Genomic DNA, 27,659 nt, shown 5'->3' with positions numbered 1-27,659 from the left:
ACTGAGTAAACTATAGTACATTTTCTGGAAAACAAAGCAAGTTAGTTGTCTTCAGCAACTTCTATTATCACTGGTTAGAGATTCTGAAGCTCGACTCATTGGGAAAGGAGGTTATCAGGAGAAATAAACTTTGGTCTAAAGGCCTTTAAAGATACTTCTTCAGCTTCTGCTCACTCTGCAGTAATGTGAAACATCCCGCTTCTAAGAATCTTTACTAAGGTTTACTTATCCTACCACGTATTCTATTCTGCAGGGTCACCACTGCGTAATTGTGTTGAAGCTAAAGAGCAAGGAGGAAATCAAAAAATGAAATCTACTAAGGAGATGGTGAAGTGAGAGAAGTAGCACAAGGACACAAGGAAAGAAACTGACAAATGCACAAGGACAGAAGACCAAGTTGAGGTAGACACAAGCAAGAAGCCAGTGAATCCAACTGCCCCGAAGTGGGTCAATGTGTTTCCTACCTTGATTTTTTTTCTACCCAAAACTACCGTATCTCCTTTTCTGGGTCCCCTGCCTTCCCTAATGTGTAAAGAGGCCTGTAAATGCTGATGTCATTTCTCCACCACAAACACTGTGCTCCTTACCTCCTGGTCTGTAGACAACATCATCCTCAGTGATGTAAGAGGTTATCTCGCCGGTGTCTGTCCTTTCATAACGAGATTTTTTTTTCGGTGGTTTCTTTTTGTTCTTCTTCGTGGACTCCTCTGTGGTGGCACTATTGTTGTCATTATCCTCATCTTCGCTGTGGTCACTCTCAGCATAATTTTTGGCTCCTCCTTCCAAGGTGCAGCTCCTACGTGGTCTTGAATTCTCACCCTCTCTTGCTTTGTCTCGTTTATCTCTCTCTCGGTCCCGATCTCGGTCCCGGTCCTTCTCTTTGTCTTTGTCTTTGTCTTTGTCAGCTGTCATGATTCGCCACGTGCCTTCTTCTGTCCTCTCACGGCTAGGCCTCCGTGAAAGGTAGACAGTAAGCCTGGGCTTCAGTCTTCTGAATTTCTCACTCAATTCCAGGGAAAATCCAACCACTCCAACTACCCCAACGTTTCAAAAACGCTAGGCAAGAAAAGAGAGAAAGAGAAATTGATTTTACTTTAACATTTTCTCATATTTCCTTCCTAAAATAATGTTTTGTTAAATGAGTATCTTACTTGCTCATGTTTTAGCCCCAAAAACCTGCCGAACCATTGGAAAAAAGTTAGGACAAGTGATACAAAGTTTAAGTATATAAAGTTTTTGGCCTCGGCTAGCATATGGTTTGGGATTTAATACCACATCAATAATGAAAACATCTCAATGCAAAATAGTAAACAATACTTTCTGTACATCACTTATTTTCTTTTTTTGAAGGAAAAAGTAAAGTGTACCCTAATACACAACATAAAAGGAGCTTCATAACCCACAACTTTAATTTACAAGGGCAAGAACCTATATACTAAAACTATTTCCACCTGGGGGAAAAAAAATAATTTGGATAGCCTGGAAAAATGTCTCAAGATGTTTCTCACAGGGAACTATCTTCTAAGACTCTTTCTAGCCACATCTCCAAATTTCCAGAGCTCCTCTCAAGAATAAACACAGGCATTGACTCAAATAAAAGTGATGACCCTCAAAGCAAGATTCTTTTGCCTTCAATCACAATTTTTCCCATCTTCGAAGTCTACTACTGTAGTTATTTTCCAGGAAAAATGGTATCTCTGAATTATCTCTGCCTTAACAAAACCAAACAGCTTCCAAAAACAACCTTCCATCTTTAGAGAATAGTAGGTGGTTTTCACATTCTTTCAAATTTCCACTATAAATAATTTCCCTAGTAAACTCCGCTCTAGAACTAAGCCCAACAAGGAAAGACTGAAGTTTTTAAGACTTTACAATGAGAAGAGAGAATCTCCAATTCCAATCCAACACAATTCTTATAAAAAATTTTATAGTGCAGTGGGAGGACGATGACAGACAGACATGGACTGTTTTGTTTACAAGTCAGTTTGGGGACAGTCATAATTACCAGTAATTTATCTTTTGCCGTCCTGTATCATCTTCCTCAACATCTTCTCTCATTTGTTCAACGATCTACACTAAACACTATCTAGGTGCCAGGTCTTCGGAACTGAAGATACAATGAGGGAAAAGCTCAAGAGTCCTTGACCTCAATGCTCTAATACAAAAAAAAAAAAAAAAAGGCAAACAACTGATCAATATGAGAACCATCTGTTTCTTATGTTACTAGGGCCAGACAGAAAATGACATATGCAAATAAACAAAAGATTGGTCCTCTTTACTTAGACAACAACAAACAAATAACTTGCAAATACATGTCTTAAACACAGAGAAAATTCTATTCAGTCACACCAAAACCATAAAAATTATCATATACTCACTCCAAAGCTCTAAGGTCAAATCTGGCACCAGAAAACACCTCTCCACAAGCACCTCAAATATCCTTACCTGTTCAAGAAAATATAAAATAATCACAACCACCTTTGGGAGACAGACCTATGAAGGAGCAATAATGCTGACAATTTAAAACAAAGTCCGAAGGGAGAAAGCATGTAGTACAGGCATGTACTACAGACATTTCCTTCTACATAGGAAATATGCTTCTAGGTAGGATCTCAATTTTCTAAACATATTTCAAGAAAACGAAAAATTATCCCAGTGCCTGCAAAAGTTCTGCCTAGATGAATCATCTGCTAAACAGACAGTAATATACTCCCAAGTCCCTGTAGGCCACTAGTGTTAGCAATTGAAAATACACAAAGAGACATATTACTTTCTCCACTGGGCTTAAGTTTAAAGCATGAACAAGCCAATCATGCAAGAAAGAAAACTATCAGCTAACACCGTTGTTAAAACATTCCTCTTTGACACTGAAAACATACCAAGGTCTACTGGGAATCTAAAAAGAACAAGCAGCTTAGGCTGAAAACCTCTCAGATATAGCTCAAGGACAGACAACTTACGAATTTAGGAAAAAGATCATTCTCTCCAGGGTTAACAAGATAACCAGAAAATTATGTAAAAATATTATTTCAGCACTCAAAAAGGAAAGAAATACTAAGTCCAAATTGTACATTCAACACTACTCCTTACAAAATCATATACTAGCTTCTTTTTACAAAGAAATTTGAGTTATTTCTGCCAAGAGTAAGCAAGAAAGAAAAATTCAAGAAACAACAGACACAAAATAAAATCCCGTGTGTGTATCCAACTTTCAGTTAACTAAAACAGTGATAATCCAAAGCAAAAGTCAACCAATTACCATTTACATCTGGCTCTAAAATACAGTGCAACAGGGATGTATGTTTCTTTTCCTCTGCATTTACCATACTAATCAGAATTTTTCTGAGCCTCATTATACAATGACCAACACACAATAATAATGTGACATTTGAGGAAAGGGACCCAGAGAGAAACCAGATGGCAATGACAAGGGTAGTTGTCACTTCAATTTGCTAGAAATGATCTACCAATACAACAACATCATTTTTGTTAACAATAAGGGGTTTACAAAGCAGGTTCCTGCCATGATCTCATTCAATTCTTTCTCTAACAGCTCAGTCAAGTGAACCAGACAGAAGTCACCGTCCCCACTTTATAGACTACAGAAGGGAAACCATGAAGAAACCATGTGCATGAAGCCATACAGCCAATTATTCTGCCAAAGTAAACCCCATCTGACCTGACTGCAACCTACTACTCAGGTCATAATCTGTGCCCCCAAGGTCACCAGCTCTTCATAGGTACTAACTTTTCCTGCACGCATCCAGGCTGATAATTTGCACAGACAGATTTAGGAAACACACTCACTTTGCCCTTTCCTTCCCCAAAAGAAATTTCTGTCCAGTAACAAAGACAAAAATATTGAGGGTATTTCTGTCAATTCACTGCTTAACCCAGTTAAACAAAAACCAGTATAAGATACTTTATTTTTCTAAGATTTTATTTATTTATTTGAGAGAGAATGAGAGCGAGCGCACACGTGCACACACACAAGTGTGAATGGGGGGGGTGGGAAGGGCAGAGGGAGAGGGAGAGAGAATCCCAAGCAGACTCCCCACTGAGCTCAGAGCCCCATGTGGGGCTCGATCCCACGACCCCGAGGATCACGAGTTGGATGCCGAAATCAAGAGGTGGGACACTTAAATGACTGAGCCACCCAGGCACCCCTATAAGATACTTTAATAACAAAAAAGAGAGAGAAAATCTAGTCTAGAACACGTTCAGATTCACAACAGTCTTCATCTGTTCACTGAACAAATGTCTACCAAATGCCTACTGTGCACTAGTTACTGCTCTAGGTGTGAGGGAAGCAGCAGAAAACCGCACAAAAACTTCTCTGCTCTGATGGAGCTGATGTTCCAGGGAGTGGAAAAAGACCATAATCAAAAGAATGATATGTATACAGTACATGAAAAGATCTTAAATGGGGAATCCAATGCGGGGGACACAGAGTGTGGGAGAATTGTAATCTTAACTGATGGTGAAGGAAGGCCTCAGGCTTTGCCCCAAGCAAGAGCGTTAGAGAAAAAGCCATGAGGGCACATGAAGGGAGATCATTCCAGCAGAGGGAGAGGAGGTACAAATGTCCAGAGGCAGAAATGAGCTGAGCACACTCAAGACACAGGAGGCCAGTGGCGCTGCAGTGGCATGAGGAAGAGGGAAAGTGGTGGGAGATGAGTTCAGAGAGGTGAAGGGGGGGCTGGATCCTGCCTTGTATGCCAGTGTAAGGACTCTGGAGCCTTTACTCAAGTGCCACGAAGTGACATGAAGTGATTCGAATGACATTTCAGCCATTGCAGGGATCTGAGTAACAAAGAAAGACATGATCTGACTTGTGTTTAAGATCACTCTGGTCATTGAGAAAAAACCTAAAGGGATGCAGGGGTTGCAGCATGAAGACCGGTGAGGGAGGAGGCTTACTGCAACAAGCCAGGTAAGAGGCGAAGGTAGTTGGGATGACCCAGCATGGCAGGGGCAGAGAAAGGGAGGAGTCTTATTTTCTATGTATTTTTAAGGTAAGTCTCAAACTGGATGTGCTGACAAACTGGGAGGTAAGGTGTGAGGGAAGAAGTCAGGAACAACTCCAAGGGTTCTAGCATGAGCAGCTGGACGATGAAATGGGCATTATGTGAGTTTTGGAAGAAAGATTAAGAGCTCAGGTACGAACATGCTAAGTTTGAGAAGCCTTCTAAAAACCACATAAAGAGGGGTGGCGGGGTGGCTCAGTCAGTTAAGCGACTGCCTTCGGCTCGGGTCATGGTCCCGGGGTCCTGGGATCGAGCCCCGCATCCGGCTCCCTGCTCAGTGGGAGGCCCGCTTCTCTCTCTCCCACTCCCCCTGCTTGTGTTCCCTCTCTCGCTGTCAAATAAATAAATAAAATCTTTAAAAAAAAAAAAAAAACATACACATACACATAAAGATTTTCAGTAGGCAGAGGTCCAGGCTGGAGATAAAAATTTACTTTTTAATTTAGTTTTTAAAGACATGAATTGAATGAAATCACCAAGGAAGTGAATTTGCATGGTTTTTCCGATAAAAATTTTTTTAAACCCACAAAAACCTTTATTACTCATGCTTGAGTGGAGAGGGATATTCAAAACAGACCTACAACTTATACATTTCCAAAAGCAGCACCCCTAGGACTCATAAAAAAACATATATTCCTCTCACTAGTTCCCACATTTATCAGGTTGCACTTCATCATTTTATCTTAACTGGTAAAATCTGGTCAGCTAGCCTCGCTGTGTTCTCATCTAATCAGAGTCAAAGGCCTTCAAGAGTCAGTGATACAGAACTACTCTTTATTAACTTCAGCTACTTCACCCTCCGCACAAACCTCGTTTGCCTCTTCAAAGTGAAGCCAACAACCAGCCACAAACCCCTCAACACCACTTATCAGAACCCACTCAAATAAAGTGCTAAAATTTCTGTCATGCTCTGGGCCCAAACCTCACTTTAAGAAAACCACTTCCTTGCACTATTTAAGCAGTCCCAGGAGGTCAGGCCCATGTCAGAACTGGACTCAAAAGCCAAGACCAAGTTCTTGGCACTGCTATGTACTGAACTGCCTTGGGCAAATCACTCTACCTCTCTGAATCCATTTCACTGCCCTAAAATAGGGACAATCACCAGCTACTTCACAGAGCTGCTATGAGAATTAAGTTAATTAAGCATACCATATGCATACACACTCACAGATTGTGAGGTGCTTTCCCGATGGAAACTCTCACTAGTAGATAATACCCAATAGTATATTGTGCTGTGCAAGATATAAATGTTGCCAAACATCATCCCTACCCTCAAGAACTTAGGATCTCTTGTGGCACGGGTTGGGAGGGGGAATTCTATTGTACAACTGAGAACTAAATCGTGTAAAATGGACTGCAAATGACAAAAATCCAAAAAGATCCTCTCTGGGATCATGTAAAACTTACTGGTCCATGAAAAGCTGCCATTCCCTCCTGAGTTCTCACTCCCTGACTGCTAACAATCTCAGTTACTCAAGCCAAATTCTGTAGGACACTTGACTCACCAAATGCAGCTAGTGAAGTACAATTAATTCTTCCTCATTCAACCAGATCAAGAAATATGTTTGTCAGATGCCCAACCACACATCAGGCATTTTGCTCAGCTCTTAGGGTCTACCAATCACATCCTGAGTATCTCTATAATTTTATCCATTGCTCCCGCTGATTCAGTAACAAGGCATCATCATCTTTCACACAGATTAACACAACTGCCTAACTGATCTCTGTGACTAAAATTTTGTTTTTGCCTTCCTTCCAATTCATCCTGCAATGAAGCCAGCCAGCATGTCTGACACTGCACCACTTTTTTTAAACAGCTTTAAAGAAATACAATTCACACCCCCACACAACCCAGTCTTTAAAGTACAATTCACTGTCCGCCATTCCTTTCCAAGACAGACCTCATGTCCTGACTGCCCCTTTGCTTCTCCATCTCCATCTCTCCTGTGTGCTCCAGCCACCTCAAAGCACTTCCTTCCATCTCAGGAACCCATGTGCTTAGAATACTAATCCCCTCCCCTTGGTGTGACTAACCTGTGCTCACCTTCAGGGCTTCGGGCATTTCTGCTGCCTAACTCCAGGAAGGCTCCCATTGTTCCCCATTCTGCCTGTAAAAGGGCCCTTGCTGATCCCACTACCATCATCCATTGCTAACCTGTGTCCATTCTCCACTGACTGACAAGGACCATGGCTATCCTATCATGTTTACTGAAACAACTTCCATTAAAGCAATTTCCTCTCTGTATCAAATCCACTGGAGAGTGTCAACTCATTATCATTTGACCATTCAGCATCCTAGGGCTGAACACATACCCTCCTGGAAAGGCTGCTTGCCTTTGGCTGACCTGGCATGGGCCTATCTACCTGATCCCCCACCCCCAGTACCCCGCCAGCCAGAGCAGGAGTTCTACAGGGCACTGTGCGGGGTCCCCTTCTCATCCTCGACTTCCATCCTCATCAATCTCATACATGTCCATCAGCCCACAGGTAACACAAACACACAGGTGATCCACAAATGTACATGTCTACCAAACCTCAGCAGAGTGAAAACTGTCCACCTGGAAGTCTCCTCGTGGAGGTCTCAAAGGTACCCCCATATATCGAAACCAAAGGCACACTGTGGCCCCAAATGAGCCCCTCTTCTAAATGGTCTCAGTGACTGGTGCCCCTGCCCATCCTTGTTATGCAAGCTGGACACTTAGGCAGCATCATTACTCCCTACCTTTCATCCTAGCATCAACAAATCCTGTCACTGTTACCTTATAAATTTCTCTCAACTTCCTCTACTTCAGGACACCTCCAACACCACAACCTCAGTTAAAGCTCCTAGGATGGCCTTTCTGGACCACTTCAACTGACCTCTCTTCAAATCTATTCCTATGAACCCTTACAATTCTCCTTCTACACTTTAGCCAGGGTGCACCTTTCAAAAGGCTGATGTGATTATGTCAATCCACACCTTAAAAATGGTCATTCAATGACTTCCCACTTCTGTTAGCTAAAAACCCAAATCATAACATGATCTACAAGGCCCTTTAATTTTTTCTAATTTTTTCTTAAGTTAGCTCTACCCCCAACATGGGGCTTGAACTCACAACCCCCAAGACCAAGAGTTGCATGCTCCTCTGACTAAGCCAGACAGGCGCTCCAAGCCGGTATACCTTTTTATCTGACTCATCTCACACCACTCTGGCATTCCTTCCCTCAAGTCCCTGAACACACCACACTCCCTCCTACCGGGAGGGAGTACTCTGCTCAAGTTCTTCCTTTGGTCTGTGATGCTCCTCTCCCTTCTTGGCCTAGGTAGCTCCTACTCTTCCTTCACGTCACAGCTCAACAGCAACTTCCTTGAGATGTCCTTTCCTGTCCAAAATGACTAGATTAAATCCCTTCACAACACTTTCCACAACTGTAATTTCACATTATTTGTGTGATTTGATTAAACAGCTGTCTAGAAGCTAGAAGCTCCATGAGAAGTTGACCCTTGACTGTTTTTGACCTCTGTTTATTCTCAGATCCTAACTTTGCCTGGTATATAAAGATCAGCAATAAATTACCTTTTCCTGCCCTCCCTTTCACACATGAGCTAGATAAGTCGAGAGCACTGTGATAAGACTTTTATTTGGAAATGAAAATATTTCATGAGCAACAAATGAGGCGGTGCTCAGGGTGGATCATAAACGATGAATAGGGTAGGGACAAACAAAGTGATAGAGAAAACATTTCAGGTGCAAAGAAGTACAGTAAAGAAGAGTGGTGGATTAAATCACCATCCTTAATGGGAACTACAGGGAAAAACCAGTAGGAAATAAGCTGGGGGGAGAGGGCATAGTTAATGGCAGCTCCTAAAATAATAAAGCAGCTAACACTCACTGAGTATTTAATATGCACTAAGCATTTTACATGTTAATTCATTTAATCTTCACTAGATTAATAATTATTCAAGAAAAAACATATGTAAACCAGGTCACTGATCAACCTAACTCTATTCAGTACGTACTATTGTTATGTACATTTCCCAATGCAAAAGCAAGCACAGAGCAGCTGAGCAAGTAGACCAAAATCACACAGTTACGTGTTAGGTCTAGGATATATACCCAGGCCACAGACTCCGGAGCCTATACCCTTAACCCCAAGGCCATATTGCCTTAAATTACCCATCCTAAAAAGCCAAGTTATCCAAAACTGTAGGCTAGGCAAACAGGGTGTCATTGCAGGCTCTTGAAACATTTTGGAAACATTCATCTTGTCTGACTGGAGATATTTTCCATTAAGAGTTGTTAGTTCCATCTGAACAAGCTTGCTTTCAAATCCACTATCTCTGAAAGCCTAGATCAGGAATCAAAGCACCTCAAGAATTTCTGCCTTTGCCATTTCTGCATTTAGCATTCTCCTTTAGGAACAAAATGAGATGGTCCAAATGTGGAAGACCCAAGAAAGCTACCCCATCTGCTGGGCCCTGCCTCTAAGAGAAACAGCTGCAGCCAGCATGCCAAAGAACACCAAAAAGGCATGCTACAGCTGGGCAACTTGCTTTCAAAGGGAAACCAATTTTCTTTTCCTGTTCCTTTTCATATCAACATCCTGGGAGAGAAAATGTAATGACTTTTGCTCTGGAAAGGGAAATGTCACTCTAACACTTGTTCTCACTGGATAGAAATAAGGTATTCTCATAAACAGCAACCTGCTGCAGAGAATATCTCAAAATATGCCAGAAAAATCACTGACAAACCTGCAAGGTAACACTGAAATACGGGGTCAGCAGGTCTGTGAACCCATGCAGAGGTAAGACTGTGTTTTATCTGAAACTGATATCGTACTAAGAGTAGTTCTTCTGTGTAAAAATAAATGGGTTGTGACATTCTTCCACCTGACAAACCCAACAATATAAGCAAATGGCTGGCTATTCATGCCCCTCCAACAATTCTCTATATTTGAGGTTAATGAATATTTAAATTCAATCAATTCTGAGTTCATACGCTCCTTCCCAGAACACCTATCTTACTGAAAGAACATAAATAACTGAGATGGGATGCACTAGTCAAATTCAGAGGGACCTCTGTGGTACAAAACAGGAAGTGCTGGATGAATGCCCCTTATTCAGAAGTGGATGTATGCTTAGAGGAACACTTCCTCCCTCAGAAGTGAGGGGGGGGAATTGAAAGAATGAAGATTAGTGTAGTCTTGACAATTTCTTCCAAAAAGACATAATAACAAAACATAGGACCTGAAAAGGGTGGGGAAAAGCACCCAAAACAGGCAAAACTCTAGATTACAATTAACAACTCAATTAAAATTAAATAACAACACATAATCTTTTTATTTGAAGTAGGAGTAAGGAATTCCCAAAGATGAGGTGCCCAAGGAGGTTTCCATAAATAAATAAATAATCAACCAATCATCCCTTTCTTTAAAGAACACACAAACTCAGTATAAGCAACTGCTTTCCTACACTGTTAAATACGAAGTTCTACCAAATACAGACAGAATTTTTTGCCTTGCACACGGCCTGCAGTCGTGTCACTTCTGCTCAGTGGGTTAAAGAAAATTCAATGGTCACTCTAAAGCAGGCCTTCTCAACTGTGGCATGATAAACATGTGGGGGCCAGATCATTCTTTGTTGTGGGGAGGCTGTCCTATGCGTTATCCCTGGGTCTCTACCCATGTAGATTCTAATAGCACAACCTCTGCTCCAATTAGAAAAAAAAGAGCTCCAAATATTGCCACCTACCCTCTGCGAAGCAAAGTTGCCTACAGTTGAGAACCACTGCTTTAAACAAATAAAATGATTTGTCTATCACAGAGATTTCAAGGGGTTAAGCATGTGTGTTGCTTTGTTCATAATTATGCTTAACTAATATGCAATCCATAAAGCTAGCACCATTACAAAAACTATAAGATGGCATGTTCTTTGTTCTCTGAAATAAGCTAGACTAATTCAAAGCACTGCCTGAAATAGTAATTACAACAGGTGTCTGAAGCTGAATTAGGAAAACAGAAGTAACATATCCTGAAAATCTTGATGCTTCCTGGCAAGCCCTGAAGGTTGTTAGGAGTAATATTACTCATCAGTGACTTGCCTGATCATGGAGCCAAGTGGATGCTTCTGTTATCATACAATTAAAGAGAAAACCTGATGTCCACAATGCCAAGTACAAGGGAAACCAAATGCCTATGAATCCAAGCCCCTGATATGAAAGGGGATAGAATTCCTAAACTCACTTTCCCAAAGCATGGCCATAAATAGAAAACTAAACAGATGGATAACTAAAATACAGTACATCCACACAACAGAACATTATTCAGCAATAAAAAGAAGTAAAATACTTACACATGTTAAAACATGGATAAAACCTGGAACATTATGACACATTAAAAAAAAAAAAAAAAAAAGCCAGTCACAAAAGACCACATATCATATGATCCCATTTATATTAAATATCCAGGAAAAGCAAATCCACAGAGTCAGAAAGCAGATTACTGATTGGGGGGGGGGGGGGGGCCATCATGGGATTGCTATGGTTACAAGGTTCCTTTTAGGAGTGATAAAAATGTTCTAGAATTGAGGCTCCTGGGTGGCTCAGTCATTAAGCATATGCCTTCAGCTCAGGTCATGATCCCAGGGTCCTGGGATTGAGCCCCACCATCAGGCTTCCCGCCCAGGGGTAAGCCTGCTTCTCCCTCTCCCACTCCCCCTGCTGTGTTCCCTCTCTCGTTGTGTTTCTCTCACTGTCAAATAAATAAATAAATAATCTTAAAAAAAAATGTTCTAGAATTGACTGTGGTAATGGCTGCACCTATCTGTGAATATATTAAAAGCCATGAAATGTATAATTTAAATGGGTAAATTATATGTGATTTATATTTCAATAAAGATATTCAAACACAAAAACAGCAGTGTTACAAACAAATAAGAAAAAGCTCAAGCTTTACTACAGCTAAGAAAAAAAAAGATACATCCGGCTAAAATAAGGAAGAGCTTTTACCTCTGTAATTGAGTAAAACCACCTCTTAAAGCTGTAAAAGCACAGTTAACTAAACATATAGAAGGAGAAGTTTTATTTCATGCAATGCTAGGAATGAAAGAGAACCTTCTTTGGACCACTTTAATACGCAGGAATACGTGGTCAGGTTTACCACCTCTACCCAACATGTTCAAAAGTAGGTAAGTTAGGGGGGCAGAGCAAGATGGCGGAGGAGTAGGAGACCTGGATTTCGTCTCCTCTCAGGAATTCAGCTGGATAGGGATCAAACCATTCTGAACACCTACAAACTCAACAGGAGATCAAAGAAAACAATAGCAACAACTCTCTGAACAGAAAAGCGACCACTTTCTGGAAGGTCTTTTCTGATTTGTTTAGAGTATATTTTCTGGGGACGTTGTTACCCTGCTAGCATTTTGTTCTCTCATTAATCTATTCTCCTCTGCACAAAATGACAAGACGGAAAAAATCACCTCAACAAAAAGAACAAGAGGTAGTACCGACTGCCAGGGATCTACTCAATATGGACATTAGTACGATGTCAGATCTAGAGTTCAGAATCATCACTTTAAAGATACTAGCTGGGCTTGAAAAAAGCATGGAAGTTATAAGAGAAACCCTTTCTGGAGAAGTAAAAGAACTAAAATCTAACCAAATAGAAATCAAAAAGGCTATTAATGAGGTGCAATCAAATATGGGGGCGCTAACTGCTAGGATAAATGAGGCAGAAGAGAGAATCAGTGATATAGAAGACCAAATGATGGAAAATAAAGAAGCTGAGAAAAAGAGAGATAAACAACTACTGGATCACGAGGGCAGAATTCGAGAGATAAGCGATACCATAAGATGAAACAACATTAGAATAATTGGGATCCCAGAAGAAGAAGAAAGAGAGAGAGGGGCAGAAGGTATAATGGAGCAAATTATAGCAGAGAACTTCCCTAATTTGGGGAAGGAAACAGGCATCAAAATCCAGGAAGCACAGAGAACCCCTCTCAAAATCAATAAAAATAGGTCAACACCCTGACATCTAATAGTAAAACTTACGAGTCTCAGAGACAAAGAGAAAATCCTGAAAGCAGCTTGGAAGAAGAGATATGTAACCTACAATGGTAGAAACATTAGATTGGCAACAGACCTATCCACAGAGACCTGGCAGGCCAGAAAGGACTGGCAGGATATATCCAGAGCACTAAATGAGAAAAATATGCAGCCAAGAATACTATATCCAGCTAGGCTGTCATTGAAAATTGAAGGAGAGATAAAAAGCTTCCAGGACAAACAAAAACTAAAGGAATTTGCAAACACAAAACCAGCCCTACAAGAAATCTTGAAAGGGGTCCTCTAAGCAAAGAGAGAGCCTAAAAGCAACATAGACCAGAAAGGAACACAGACAATATACAGTAACAGTCACCTTACAGGCAATACAATGGCACTAAATTCCTATCTTTCAATAGTTACCCTGAATGTAAATGGGCTAAATGCCCCAATCAAAAGACACAGGCTATCAGATTGGATTAAAAAACAAAACCCATCGATATGCTGTCTTCAAGAGACTCACTTTAGAACCAAAGACACCCCCAGATTGAAAGTGAAGGGGTGGAAAACCATTTACCATGCTAATGGACACCAAAAGAAAGCTGGGGTGGCAATCCTTATATCAGACAAATTAGATTTTAAACCAAAGATTGTAATAAGAGATGAGGAAGGACACTATATCCTACTTAAAGGGTCTATCCAACAAGAAGATCTAACAATTGTAAATATCTATGCCCCTAACATGGGAGCAGCCAATTATATAAGGCAATTAATAACAAAAGCAAAGAAACACATCGACAACAATACAATAGTAGTGGGGGACTTTAACACCCCCCTCACTGAAATGGACAGATAGTCTAAGCAAAAGATCAACAAGGAAATAAAGACTTTAAATGACACACTGGACCAAATGGACTTCACAGACATATTCAGAACATTCCATCCCAAAGCAACGGAATACACATTCTTCTCTAGTGCCCATGGAACATTCTCCAATATCGATCACATCCTAGGTCATAAATCAGGTCTCAACCGGTACCAAAAGACTGGGATCATTCCCTGCCTATTTTCAGACCACAATGCTTTGAAACTAGAACTCAATCACAAGAGGAAAGTCGGAAAGAACTCAAATACATGGAGGCTAAAGAGCATCTTACTGAAGAATGAATGGGTCAACCAGGAAATTAAAGAAGAATTAAAAAAATTCATGGAAACCAATGAAAATGAAAACACAACTATTCAAAATCTTTGGGATGCAGCAAAGGCAGTCCTAAGAGGAAAGTATATAGCAATACAAGCCTTTCTCAAGAAACAAGAAAGGTCTCAAGTACACAACCTAACCCTACACCTAAAGGAGCTGGAGAAAGAACAGCAAATAAAGCCTAAACCCAGCAGGAGAAGAGAAATAATAAAGATCAGAGCAGAAATCAATGAAATAGAAACTAAAAGAACAGTAGAACAGACCAATGAAACTAGGAGCTGGTTCTTTGAAAGAATTCACAAGATTGATAAACCCCTGGCCAGACTTATCAAAAAGAAAAGAGAAATGACCCAAATCAACAAAATCATGAATGAAAGAGGAGAGATCACAACCAACACCAAAGAAATACAAACAATTATAAGAACATATTATGAGCAACTCTATGCCAGCAAATTAGATAACCTGGAAGAAATGGATGCATTCCTAGAGATGTATCAACTACCAAAACTGAACCAGGAAGAAACAGAAAACCTGAACAGACCTATAACCACTAAGGAAATTGAAGCAGTCATCAAAAATCTCCCAAAAAACAAAACCCCAGGGCCAGATGGCTTTCCGGGGGAATTCTACCAAACATTTAAAGAAGAATTAATACCTATTCTTCTAAAACTGTTCCAAAAAATAGAAATGGAAAGAAAACTTCCAAACTCATTTTATGAGGCCACCATTACCTTGATCCCCAAACCAGACAAAGACCCCATCAAAAAGGAGAATTACAGACCAATATCCCTGATGAACATGGATGCAAAAATTCTCACCAAAATACTAGCCAATAGGATCCAACAGTACATTAAAAGGATTATTCACCACGACCAAGTGGGATTTATCCCTGGGCTGCAAGGTTGGTTCAACATCCGCAAATCAATCAATGTGATACAATACATTAACAAAAGAAAGAACAAGAATCATATGATCCTCTCAATAGATGCAGAAAAAGCATTTGACAAAGTACAGCATCCTTTCTTGATCAAAACTCTTCAGAGTATAGGCATAGAGGGTACATACCTCAATATCATAAAAGCCATCTATGAAAAACCTACAGCAAATATCATTCTCAATGGGGAAAAACTGAGAGCTTTCCCCCTAAGGTCAGGAACGCGGCAGGGATGTCCACTATCACCACTGCTATTCAACATAGTATTGGAAGTCCTAGCCACAGCAATCAGACAACAAAAAGAAATCAAAGGCATCCAAATCGGCAAAGAAGAAGTCAAATGCTCACTCTTTGCAGATGATAGGATACTTTATGTGGAAAACCCCAAAGACTCCATCCCAAAACTGCTAGAACTCATACAGGAATTCAGTAAAGTGGCAGGATATAAAATCAATGCACGGAAGTCAGTGGCATTCCTATACACCAACAACAAGACAGAAGAAAGAGAAATTAAGGAGTCGATCCCATTTACAATTGCACCCAAAACCGTAAGATACCTAGGAATAAATCTAACCAAAGAGGCAAAGGATCTGTACTCAGAAAACTATAAAATACTCATGAAAGAAATGGAGGAAGACACAAAGAAATGGAAAAACGTTCCATGCTCATGGATTGGAAGAACAAATATTGTGAAGATGTCAATGCTACCTAGAGCAATCTACACATTCAATGCAATCCCCATCAAAATACCATCCACTTTTTTCAAAGAAATGGAACAAATAATCCTAAAATTTGTATGGAACCAGAAAAGACCCCGAATAGCCAGAAGAATGTTGAAATAGAAAAGCAAAGCTGGCGGCATCACAATTCCAGACTTCCAGCTCTATTACAAAGCTGTCATCATCAAGACAGTATGGTACTGGCACAAAAACAGACACATAGATCAATGGAACAGAATAGAGAGCCCAGAAATGGACCCTCAACTCTATGGTCAACTCATCTTTGACAAAGCAGGAAAGAATGTCCAATGGAAAAAAGACAGTCTCTTCAACAAGTGGTGTTGGGAAAATTGGACAGCCACATGCAGAAGAATGAAACTGGACCATTTCCTTACACCACACACAAAAATAGACTCCAAATGGTTGAAAGACCTCAGTGTGAGACAGGAGGAGTCCATCCAAATCCTAAAGGAGAACACAGGCGGCAACCTCTTCGACCTCAGCCGCAGCAACTTCTTCCTAGAAACATCGCCAAAGGCAAGGGAAGCAAGGGCAAAAATGAACTATTGGGATTTCATCAAGATAAAAAGCTTTTGCAAAGCAAAGGAAACAGTCAACAAAACCAAAAGACAACCGACAGAATGGGAGAAGATACTTGCAAATGACATATCAGATAAAGGGCTAGTATCCAAAATCTATAAAGAACTCATCAAACTGAACACCCAAAGAACAAAGAATCCAATCAAGAAATAGGCAGAAGACATGAACAGACATTTTTCCAAAGAAGACATCCAAATGGCCAACAGACACATGAAAAAGTGCTCAATACTGCTCGGCATCAGGGAAATCCAAATCAAAACCTCAATGAGATACCACCTCACACCAGTCAGAATGGCTAAAATTAACAAGTCAGGAAATGACAGATGTTGGCGGGGATGCGGAGAAAGGGGAACCCTCCTACACTGTTGGTGGGAATGCAAGCTGGTGCAGCCACTCTGGAAAACAGTATGGAGGTTCCTCAAAAAGTTGAAAATAGAGCTACCATATGATCCAGCAATTGCACTAATGGGTATTTACCCCAAAGATACAAAAGTAGGGATCCGAAAGGGTACGTGCACCCCGATGTTTATAGCAGCAATGTCCACAATAGCCAAGCTGTGGAAAGAGCCAAGATGTCCATCGACAGATGAATGGATAAAGAAGAGGTGGTATATATATACAATGGAATATTATGCAGCCATCAAAAGGAATGAGATCTTGCCATTTGCAACGACGTGGATGGAACTGGAGGGTATTACGCTGAGCGAAATAAGTCAAACAGAGAAAGACATGTATCATATGACCTCACTGATATGAGGAATTCTTAATCTCAGGAAACAAACTGAGGGTTGCTGGAGTGGGGGGTGGGGTGAGAGGGATAGGGTGACTGGGTGATAGACACTGGGGAGGGTATGTGCTCTGGTAAGCGCTGTGAATTGTGCAAGACTGTTGAATCTCAGATCTGTACCTCTGAAACAAATAATGCAATATATGTTAAGAAAAGAAAAAAAAAAGAAGAAGGTAGCAGGAGGGGAAGAATGAAGGGGGGGAAATCGGAGGGGTAGACGAACCATGAGAGACTATGGACTCTCAAAAACAGGATGGGTTAGCCTGGTGATGGGTTTTGAGGAGGGTACGTTCTGCATGGAGCCCTGGGTGTTATGCACAAACAATGAATCATGGAACACTGCATCTAAAACTAATGATGTAATGTATGGGGATTAACATAACAATAAAAAATTTTTTTTTAAAAAGTAGGTAAGTTGGACAGGGTTGCTTTAAGTCTGCAGAGCTCCAAGATTCAAAGTAATTCGCAACCATGGCACAAAAGCTCTCAGCATTTGATGAAAGGTAATGACAGGGTGAATTTTATAGTTAATACAATTACACTTCACACACATATGAAAAACCAAAAGCATTCATAATGTACTTCTAATCCATGGGTACAAATTATATCAAGGGAAAAATAGAATCATAAAACTCACTGGAGCAGTCCTTCTAAAAACACTTAGAATCTGAGTCTTAGATGAAAAGGTAAAGTAGCCCTGACTAAAAGCAGAAGTCTATGCCAAAACTCAATTGGCCATTTACTATGTGTGAGCTATTCTAACCCAGTGTGATTCTCTCTAGGTTGACCACATGTATTACCCTGCCATCTTAGACTGAGGTCAGTAAAAGAAAAGCAGAAGAGCCACAGGAACTACTCAATTGCAGATGCAGGCAACCAGTGAGTGAGCAGGGAGTACTGGGAGTCCCAGGGCCTGGACCACAATACTTAGATGTTGTAGCTGTAACAAGGATCATCAAATAAAAACAAAGCCCAGAGCAGACTCTCGGTTACTTCTTCCACTAATTGAGCAAATATACACGTGTGACCAGAATGCACAAAATCTCTAACATCAGAGAGAGGTGAGAATTTAGAAGGGAGAGAGAGAGCAGGCAACAAACAAACAAGAAAATACATAGTATATTACCTGGTGATAAGTGCTATGGAGAAAAGCAAAGCTGGGCAAAGGGGATGAAAGGTTGTTAATTTATTTAAGGTAATCACGGATAAGGGGTCATTTGACCTAAAGAAAGTAAGTGAGCAAGTTGTGTGGTTAGCTGGGGGAAAAGCATTCCAGGCAGAGAGAAAAGCCAGGACAAAGGCCTGAGACAGAACCACGCCTGGCATATCCAAACAATAGCAAAAGGCCAAGGTGGCTGAAGCAGTGAAGACAAGAAGGAAGCCAGAGATGATGAGGAAGCTGGGAGCATTTACTGAAATAAGAGAAAAGCCACTGTAGAGTCTTGCATAGAGAAGTAACTATCTGAGTTACATTTTAACAGATTTCCTCTTGGCTGCTGTAGGGGTAGGAAACTATTGATTCAGGCAGGGTAATGGTCCTGTGGGTGCTAGCAGAGGTCAGAATGTAGATAGGTTGTTCAAGCAAAGCCATCACAATCTGTTGTCAGATTGGATGTAGTATGAGACAAAGAAGGGGACCAGATTTAGGCCTGAACAACTGAGTTGTCATTTACTGATCTTGGGACGAGAAGGAAAACTGGGAATTCTGTTTGAAACGTGTTAAATTTGAGATGCCTAGTAGATAGCTAAGCAGAGTTGAGAGGTCAGAAAGCTCTGGGCATGTAAATCTAGGAGTCCTCTCACCATACAAGTAACACCAACAACCATGAGACTGGACGGTTGAAATATGGGGATGAAATATTCAAGGTGGCAAGAAAATAGTTTGCAGCAAATAAGACATCACTGAGAAGCCAAATAAATTTGTGAATGACCAGTGAAGCTGCAGTGACAGGATGGTGAAAAGACTGTATCAGGACCTTGTTCTGAAAATCCCAAAATTAAAACAATAGAGTGGTTTATTCACAGAGAAACCCACTACGTAAGTAACAGTTGCCTATAGACGAATTCCGTATTAATGATGTTACCAAATGCTGCATTTAATAAAATCTAGGCTGCTACAGTCTTAGCTGGTTTCCACTCTAGGAAGATGTAAGAGGGGAACACTCCCCCACCCCGTTTCAAAGGGAAATGCACCTGTTGTCCAAATGAAGACTTGGGGGTGGGGTATGCTGTTTGAAAGGTTCTCACCTTGCAAACTAATAAAAGAGAATTGCTGGATTTTAAAATAACTTCCTTAAGTAACATTTCTGAGGCCCTAAAGGGAACACTGTAAAGTCCACATGAAAAGAGAGAAAGAAAACATGTAGTGATCAAGTATATGAATTCAAAGTTCAATTCCAGAAAAATGAATTTTAACAGACTTACTAGTAATGTTTAGTTGGTGTCATAATTTGAATCCTAAAGAAGAATTTTAAGTCAAAGAACGGGAGGGGAAGGTGTAATATTTTTAAATATTTAATATGAAAGGTTTACCTAGGTTTAAAATCTATGTGCATTATCAAGAAAATTATGATTACACTGATCAATGAGTGTCAAATTTAAAAAATTATACTCTGGAAACATAATTTTAAGACCAAACTACCAAATTTTGGGTAATGACAAGAAAGATGTTTCCAACAAGAGAAAATGCAATATTCTTCTGTCATTTGCTACTTCCTCTATGAACAAATTCTTTCGTGAATGGTGACCTTCCAGAATTTGAAAATATGTTCATCAAAAAGTCTTTATCAGAAATTCAATGTAGTCATTTTATGCCTAGAATCTGATATAAAAAGGTATGGTTCACAGGAGATGCTCAAATTTTCCATTACAAATTTGGAAGACACTTTATTGGATATTTTAGGTAAATTCAATGTTTATTATCTTCCCTCATTGTTATTTCCTATCTTATACTAGAGAATACACAATGACTTTTTCACATAGTCCCATATAAGCACCCCCAAAATATTTCCAGTTTACCCAGTACGCTATACAAATATCATCTTCTACGTATGTGGAACAGTGGGAAGCATGAACTCCAGGTAATCTGAACAGTGCAAGCATGTTCCACAGTTGAATGTTTCAGATTCCCTGTACTTGTTGGCATCAAAAGACTTATTATATTAACATTCAGAATAACTCTAAAGGGAGGGGAAGGGTCACTGCCCAGTAAGACAGTCTACATTTCTAAATAAGCATTCCTACATATCATTATCTAGCTGCCATCATTCATCAGCAATGATGGCAGCATTGCTAACTTTTTCTCAGCACTAAGGTCTCTCCATGACCAAGAAGGGTACCCAAGATGCCAAGAGCAGTTAAGTGATGCATGACACAAACAACAAGCTGAAAAGCACAACAGTCAAATCTGTGGGCACAAGAGCCACATGGACACTTGCCATTCTGCAACTTGAAAATGAAGAAACTGTAAGTGGAAAGAAGGAAACTCTGGAAGGAGGCATGGTACAGCACAGACCTACAGAGTATCACCTGAAGTTCCTACTGCAAGTGTCTGCAGTCACCGCTCTGGCTATTCAGACACATGGCTTCAGGCCCCAATATATGTTTGGCCCCATTGTACCATCACACTTTTTAAAGATTCCTTTGCAAAACAAAAATAGCTTAAGAATATACCAGTGCCCTTTTATCAGGTGTTTACAAAAAAATCTTTAAATACCATTAGCTCAGGGTCAAATAGGAATTCTGTCTACAAAACAAACAACAACAAAAACACCTTGGATATGTGTAATCAGCAGTACGTAGAAGACAAAATAGTTTTTTTATTTTTACCCTCCTCTTGATAAGAACAGATAACACATTCAAGAATAGTCTGTATTATAATATAGGAGCTTAATTTATTTACTACAACAAACTTTAAAGGATGATGTAATAGCCTCACATTGCCCATAATATACCCCAGTCCTGCTCAGCTTCTAACATATTCTCTAATTAAAAAAATCATTTACCTCTTGGACCAGGTCCACCTGGGAATGAAAAGAGAAAGCCATCAAGTCTACATTAGGGATTTCCAGTATGAGTATGGCACCTCTCTAAAGCAAGTATCTGCCAAGATCTTGGAAAGAAGGTCATTACTGAGAAACCCATTAATTTGCAACAAAGGGCTCTAAGAGATAAGTGCCAAAATGAGAAAAACTAAATATCACATTTCTTTAAAGAACGGAGTAAGAAACCTTAATAATGCTGTCAATAGTTTATGTTAAAAGATACACACATTAAATCTACAGCATTACAATTTAAAATGCAAATTTTATTAAATATTATGTGCAAACCTGCAGGTTTTTCCATAGGCCTCATCCTCATCTTGACATTTATAAATTATTAATGCAGCCCCGTAACTATGACTAGACTAAAAGAGAACCTTTTGATTTATAGACCTGAACATTATCATCAGAAGGAATGTAATACAGGGAGGGGGGGAAAAAAAGAAAAGCTATGTCTTCAGAACTTTTCCAACTAAGTTTTTTTTTTTTTTTTAATATGAAAAAGCAAGTGAAAAGATCACACCTAGGAAGAGTAACTGTGATAACACTGAGCAGGATTGGAGGCGGCAGAGACTGCATTTCTTCCAGAAGTACATCTACTAACAAGACTTGTACTGGTCATGTGTTGGCAGGCTTAATCAATACCACACAGTATTTTTTCCTAAGCTTTCATCTCATAATACTCTAAAAAAAAGACAGAGCAATTGCCAGATTAAATAAGGTCTGTATCCCAACTGTTCAAAGTCAAGTTCCCTTGACAAATTTCCTCAATTTTGTTGTCAAGGAAAAATTAAACCTACAAGCAAAATACTCATTCCACACTCCACAACCACAAAAATATCAGTTTTTTTGCCTAATGTAAATGTATACTGAAGAGCTCTAGTCTCTAGTGACCTTTAAGAACACCTGGAAAGTGCAAGCAAGCAATATTCAACACAAGAGAACATAAATCTCAAAAGCAACTGACAAACGCAACCTGGAAGACTGAACTATAAACGAGCGGAGGGTTACAGCAGCATTCTACAAAGAAATCCTCTCTTTCACTTCAGAAAACAGAGGAATTTCTTCTCAAATCCTTTCACTTCCAATTAGTCAATTTGATCAAATCTATGAGACCTGCGGGAAATGCACAAGATCCCTTTCTTTACTCTCCTCCAACTTGCAAATTGACTAACAATATGACTAACTACCTAGAGACATGTGTGCCATTTTCAGCAACTGGTAATTTACAGTTTTGTTTGTTTTTAACCAGCTGGATGTGATGTGTGTTGCCTCTTCCCTATAGGTCTGTCACTTTTGATATTTTTTTAAACAAATGACATGATATGAACAAAGTAAGAAGCATTTTTAGACTACTACAGAATTTTAGAACTGTGTCGAAAAGGCAGTAGTAAAAGGCAGCTCTTCTCACCAATGAAAAACCCACAGAAGTCCCCAATAGTAGGGAAGAAATTTTTAAGCATCCTGAGAGCCTCGTTACCACATCCACACTAAGCCAATCCTACCCTCTACCAGGATTAAAAAACAGTAGGGTACATGTTTGTTGGTGATACTATTAACCTTTCTGATAAATTCTGGCTTGGTAATCAACCAGATGGACTCAAAGACAAACTGAAGATGATGTGAGGGCTTCTACCTCTAGTTCTCAAAAGCCGTGGAGGAGAGGAAGATGATGCATGTAATTGAATGAAGAAGAGATTTTAATTTTGAAAAGTGTCAGCTTCAGTTGCCTTTTATATAGCCATCCACACTGAGGTACCTACTGGACAGCTGGAAATACAGTCTTAGCTCCATCAAATGCTCAGAAGAAAGACCAAGGCAAGGAAGCGCATGGACATGGCAGTCTTCAACATATAAGAAATACTAAGATACAAAGAATCCAAAGTATTTAATGTGTACTAAATGAGGTGGCCCAGAAAGAACATTAAATGAAGAGTATGGGGCTAAACATAAACACCACAAGCATTTTCCAAACCAAATTCCTAAAGAAAAAAAATCTGGACACCCTTACAGGCAGCCCAAAACCAACAACAATCACAATAAAACCCTCTGTCTAAAATAATGTGTGACACATTGCTGGTACTCAAAGTTTACACCATATATTGTCATATTAAAGGGTCACAGAAGCCTGTAGGTAAGAAAAACATTCAACAAATTAGTTATCAACAGAATCAAACACTCAGAGGATACTGCCCAGTGTAATTCATCTCCAAAAAATGACCAATGCCAACTCTTATTCTTCCTTAGAACAGTATGTGAGTTGCAGACAAAAGTAACAGAAATTCTTCAACTTAACTACATTTAACTAATCCTTAAAAGGTCTCATTGGGAATCTGATGCCACAATTACTTGCCACATCAACTCATGCCTTAACCCCTGCTTAGATCATAGAAAAGTAGTCCAGACTATTCAACTGGTTATTTTCTCCTCATATTAGAGACCAACATCACTACAGAACCATATAAAGAATGATTCACTTCACAAAACATTCTTAGAAGGCAAGCTGAAGGACTAAATAAAACCAAGTTAGGTACTTTCTACCAAGGAAGGACAGAAGGATGGATGGACAAAAGGACAGAAGGAAGTGGGGGTGGGGAGGGACTGGAAGAAAAGAATCTGTCAGCAACAAGGGAAAGGAATCAACTCCCTCAAGTGGGATATTAAATTAAAATGTTAACAAACAGAAGGAGGATATCAGGATCTCAAGAAAAAAGAGTCTCTTAACCCCTAAAACCACTGTATGGTGCCAAGTCAGTGGGCGTATCTCTGGCCTTAGTGTGCCCTCATCACAATTCAGGCTCCGAGCCAAGCAAAAAGACAGAACCTCCCTTGTGGTCACCAGAGATGATCCATCAATCAAAGTGACGAGCACCAATCATAGGCTGGAAATAACAGCAAGCAGGTGGGTATTACTGGCCACAATAGTGAATAACATGAATTTAGAGGAAAACATTTGGGAAAATACTATCAATCTTTTTCTCCGTTCCCAGTGTCCTCCTTTATCTTAGACCTCAATTCTTACACTCTCTCTCTATAAACACAAGTGACACCTACCTTTTGTCTCAATTCTGAAGATTCTTATTCAAGAATTTTTGATGAACCCGTTAAAAGTGTGTCACAAATACATCAGTTATAAAATAAATAACTCATGGGATGTACTGTACAGCATAGTGACTATAGCTAATAATACTGTATTGTATATTTGTAAACTGCTGAGAGCAAATCTTAAAAGTTCTCAACAGAAGGCACCTGGGTGGCTCAGTCCATCAAGCATCCGACTCTTGGTTTTGGTTCAGATCATGATCTTAGGGTCGTAGGATCGAGCCCCGCGTTGGGCTCTGGGCTCAGCACAGACTCTGCTTGAGATTCTCTCTCTCCCTCGCCCCTACCCTGCTCTCTAAAAATGAATAAATAAAATCTTAAAAAAAAAAAAGTGTGTAGGGGCACCTGGGTGACTCAGTCGGTTAAGCATCTGCCTTTGGCTCAGGTCATGATCTCAGGGTCCTGGGATCGAGCCCCACGTGGGGCTCCCTGCCCAGCGAGGAGTCTGCTTCTCCCTCGCTCTGCCCCTCTCCCCCAGCTCATGCTCTTTTTCTCTCTAAAATAAATAAAATCTTTAAAAAAAAAAAAAGTGTAACTGTGAGGTGATAGATGTTAACTAGACTTATTGTGGTGACCAATTTTACAATATATACAAATATTGAATCATAATATTATATCCTATAATGATATATAATTCGCATATTATAGTACACAATAATATATATCATATACTATAACATATGTGGTATTATATGTCATTATATCTCAATTTAAAAAAAGAACTTCTGAGAAGAGACTATGGGTCTAATATCCTCCTTCAAGAAACCGTCTCTCCAGTCCTCCTTATATAACCTTGTTCTCCCACAACTGTCCAGTAAAAGCCCTCTATATGTATCCCCCACACTTGGGACTTCCTCTCTTTCACTTTGCTTATATTATCTCTACTGTAGCTCAATAAACATTTGTTGAATAACTGTGTATCATTCAAGTCCAATCCAAGCCCTGAGAATTTCTTAGTGCCTCCAAATCATGCCATGCTATTCTTTCCCCTCTTTAATTCCTTTTGCAATCACAGTCTGTATTTTACAGCTTAGCATTTTAACATATATTACTAATGTAAAATACCTCATTATTTATTTAGTAACTCATGAGTTTCATATATTGTCTCCTCTCATCCTTCCCTGTAAGGGTCTACAAACAGAAAGACACCCTGGTCCTTGGTCATTGCTAGCTTTAAACCATGGGCAAGTTCATTGTTCTGTCTAAACTTTGGTTTTTTCATCTATAAAATAAAGATAATATAACACACACCATGGAGTTGTCCTGAGAAATGAGAAAAATAAGCCATGTAAACTACTAGTCTGCACAATGCCTAGTAGATACAAGATGCTCAATATGTGTCCGTTAACACTGGTGATACTAACAAACAGATCATGTTCTATACATTCCTGGAATCCCACAGCACAGAGGAGCTCAATACAGGTTTTGCAGAAGACAGTATGTTAGAATACTTCTAGCTGATCCCCGGAGCATTGTTTCAGTTTGTACTGCTAAAAAGAAAGAATTGTCAGTTCTGGGGCACCTGGGTGGCTCAGTTTGTTAAGCCTCTGCTTTCGGCTCAGGTCATGATCCCAGGGTCCTGGGATGGAGCCCCACATCTGGCTCCCTGCTCAGCAGGGAGTCTGCTTCTCTGTCTGCCTCTCCCCCTGCTCATGCTTGCCTGCTTACTCACTCACTCTCTCTCAAATAAATAAATAAATAAAATCTTTAAAAAAAAATTTGTCAGTTCTCAGAGAAGCTTGTACTGACTCTCCAAGCTCCTATAAAGGGGGGAGAGGCAGAGGGAAAGGGAGAAGCAGACTCCCCGCTGAGCAGGACCCTGGGATCATGACCCGAGCCAAAGCAGATGCTTAACTGACTGAACCACCCAGGCACCCCTATGTTCTCCTTTTCATTCCAACTTTCTCTGAAAGAAAAATAAAAGCACAAGGCCACAAAACTATAACACGTCTGTACATGAGAGAATGCCCTCAGATGTTACTTATTACACAGCCATGTGAATCACTTATGAGATTTAACACAGGGTTGTGCTGTCCAATATGGTAGCCAGGAGCCACATATGGCTATTAAAATAAATCAAAATTAAATAAAATTAAAAATTCAGTTCCTCAGTCTACACTAGTCATATTTCAAGTACCAGTCATAAGTGGCCAGTAGCTACTGTATTGGATAGAGCAGATACAGAACATTTCTAACATCACAGTAAGTACTATTAGACAGCACTGATCCAGATTAAATGTATATAAATAAAAATATTAAGAATCGCATTTTATCAATAACCTACACCCTTTTAATCAACTCTAATAGCTCCAAGTACAAGAATATGCATTAACACGAACCCAGTGGCTTTATCCTTGACTCTCGCAAAGACAACAGATCACAGTTCTTCTTAAAAAAGAGAGAGTAAGAAAGTCCCACAGCAATCTAAGGCTTTATTCCTCTATTCTTTCAGCAATTTGTACAACTTGACCTGAGGAAAGAAGAGCAAGAACGCATTTTTCTCGACAATACCCTTTCTCCAACAGAGTCACATCTGCCAGGTTTCAGACTCACACGTTCCATTATCCTACAGCGTCAGCACTCCTTTGTAAAGTCCCCTTTCCACGCTGATCTCCATGGACTCACTCAATGTATTATGCCATCACTCTAAAATCAGGGCCTAGAGTCTCTTGGCAGATAGGCTGTATGTAATGACAGTCTGCATAAAATCCTAAGTCTATCTGCTCTTGGAGGATTTTTCCAATCCTATGCAATTGCTGTGTGGGTATGTGGGAGGCTGCACATTTTTCTTCATAATAAAAACAAAATCCCAAATTCTGCAAAGTTGGTAAGTTACCTCTGCATTTATAACACAACATGACAGGCAGAGCTCTGTTTTTCTACAAAACTAGGGCTTTTAGGAGCATATGTTTTCAATCACTTATTTCTCAATAATGACTGAAATATCTCAAAGCATTCCCTGAGCACTTCCCTAGTTTTATCTGCCACTTGTGTTGATTATCACAGGCTACTTATACACAGGAAGGGAAGCAAAAGAGGGAAGAACTCATGGCTCTGGGCGGGGTATTTTAACAAAATTCCTCTCCAAAATTTGAACCATAAACATCTTTCCATAATCCAATACTATGGTACCAGCTTTAAAACGATAACCCAGGGGAGATGGGTTTTCTGAGTGATGTGTGGGGAGGGGAATGTTATAACATGGGTATGTGGCAAGGAATTTTATGT

The 27,659-nt window shown here is 39.9% G+C and overlaps 1 protein-coding gene across 3 annotated transcripts in view; it reads right to left on the bottom strand.

Annotated features, from left to right (window-relative positions):
- The window catches only part of RERE (arginine-glutamic acid dipeptide repeats), a 290,457-nt gene extending 263,074 nt beyond the window's left edge, over window positions 1–27,383 (bottom strand). Inside the window, exons 1-2 of one of the 3 annotated variants that reach the window (XM_035019874.1) lie at window positions 26,771–27,383; window positions 588–1,056 (exon numbers count right to left, since the gene is read on the bottom strand). In XM_035019874.1, coding sequence (XP_034875765.1) covers window positions 588–912 — 325 coding nt within the window. In that variant the 5' untranslated portion in view covers window positions 913–1,056; window positions 26,771–27,383. Of the gene's footprint in view, window positions 1–587; window positions 1,057–2,005; window positions 2,154–26,770 lie in introns of those variants that run through there. The other 2 variants (XM_035019876.1, XM_035019877.1) reach the window with 2 other exon arrangements.
- Window positions 27,384–27,659: the final 276 nt, after the last annotated feature.

Source organism: Mirounga leonina, unplaced genomic scaffold, assembly GCF_011800145.1.
Source record: "Mirounga leonina isolate KUSES-001 unplaced genomic scaffold, KU_Mleo_1.0 Mir_173, whole genome shotgun sequence".
Classification (NCBI taxonomy): domain Eukaryota; kingdom Metazoa; phylum Chordata; class Mammalia; order Carnivora; family Phocidae; genus Mirounga; species Mirounga leonina.
Note: the sequence above shows the minus strand (reverse complement) of the source record. Positions and strands in the feature narration are given on the sequence as shown.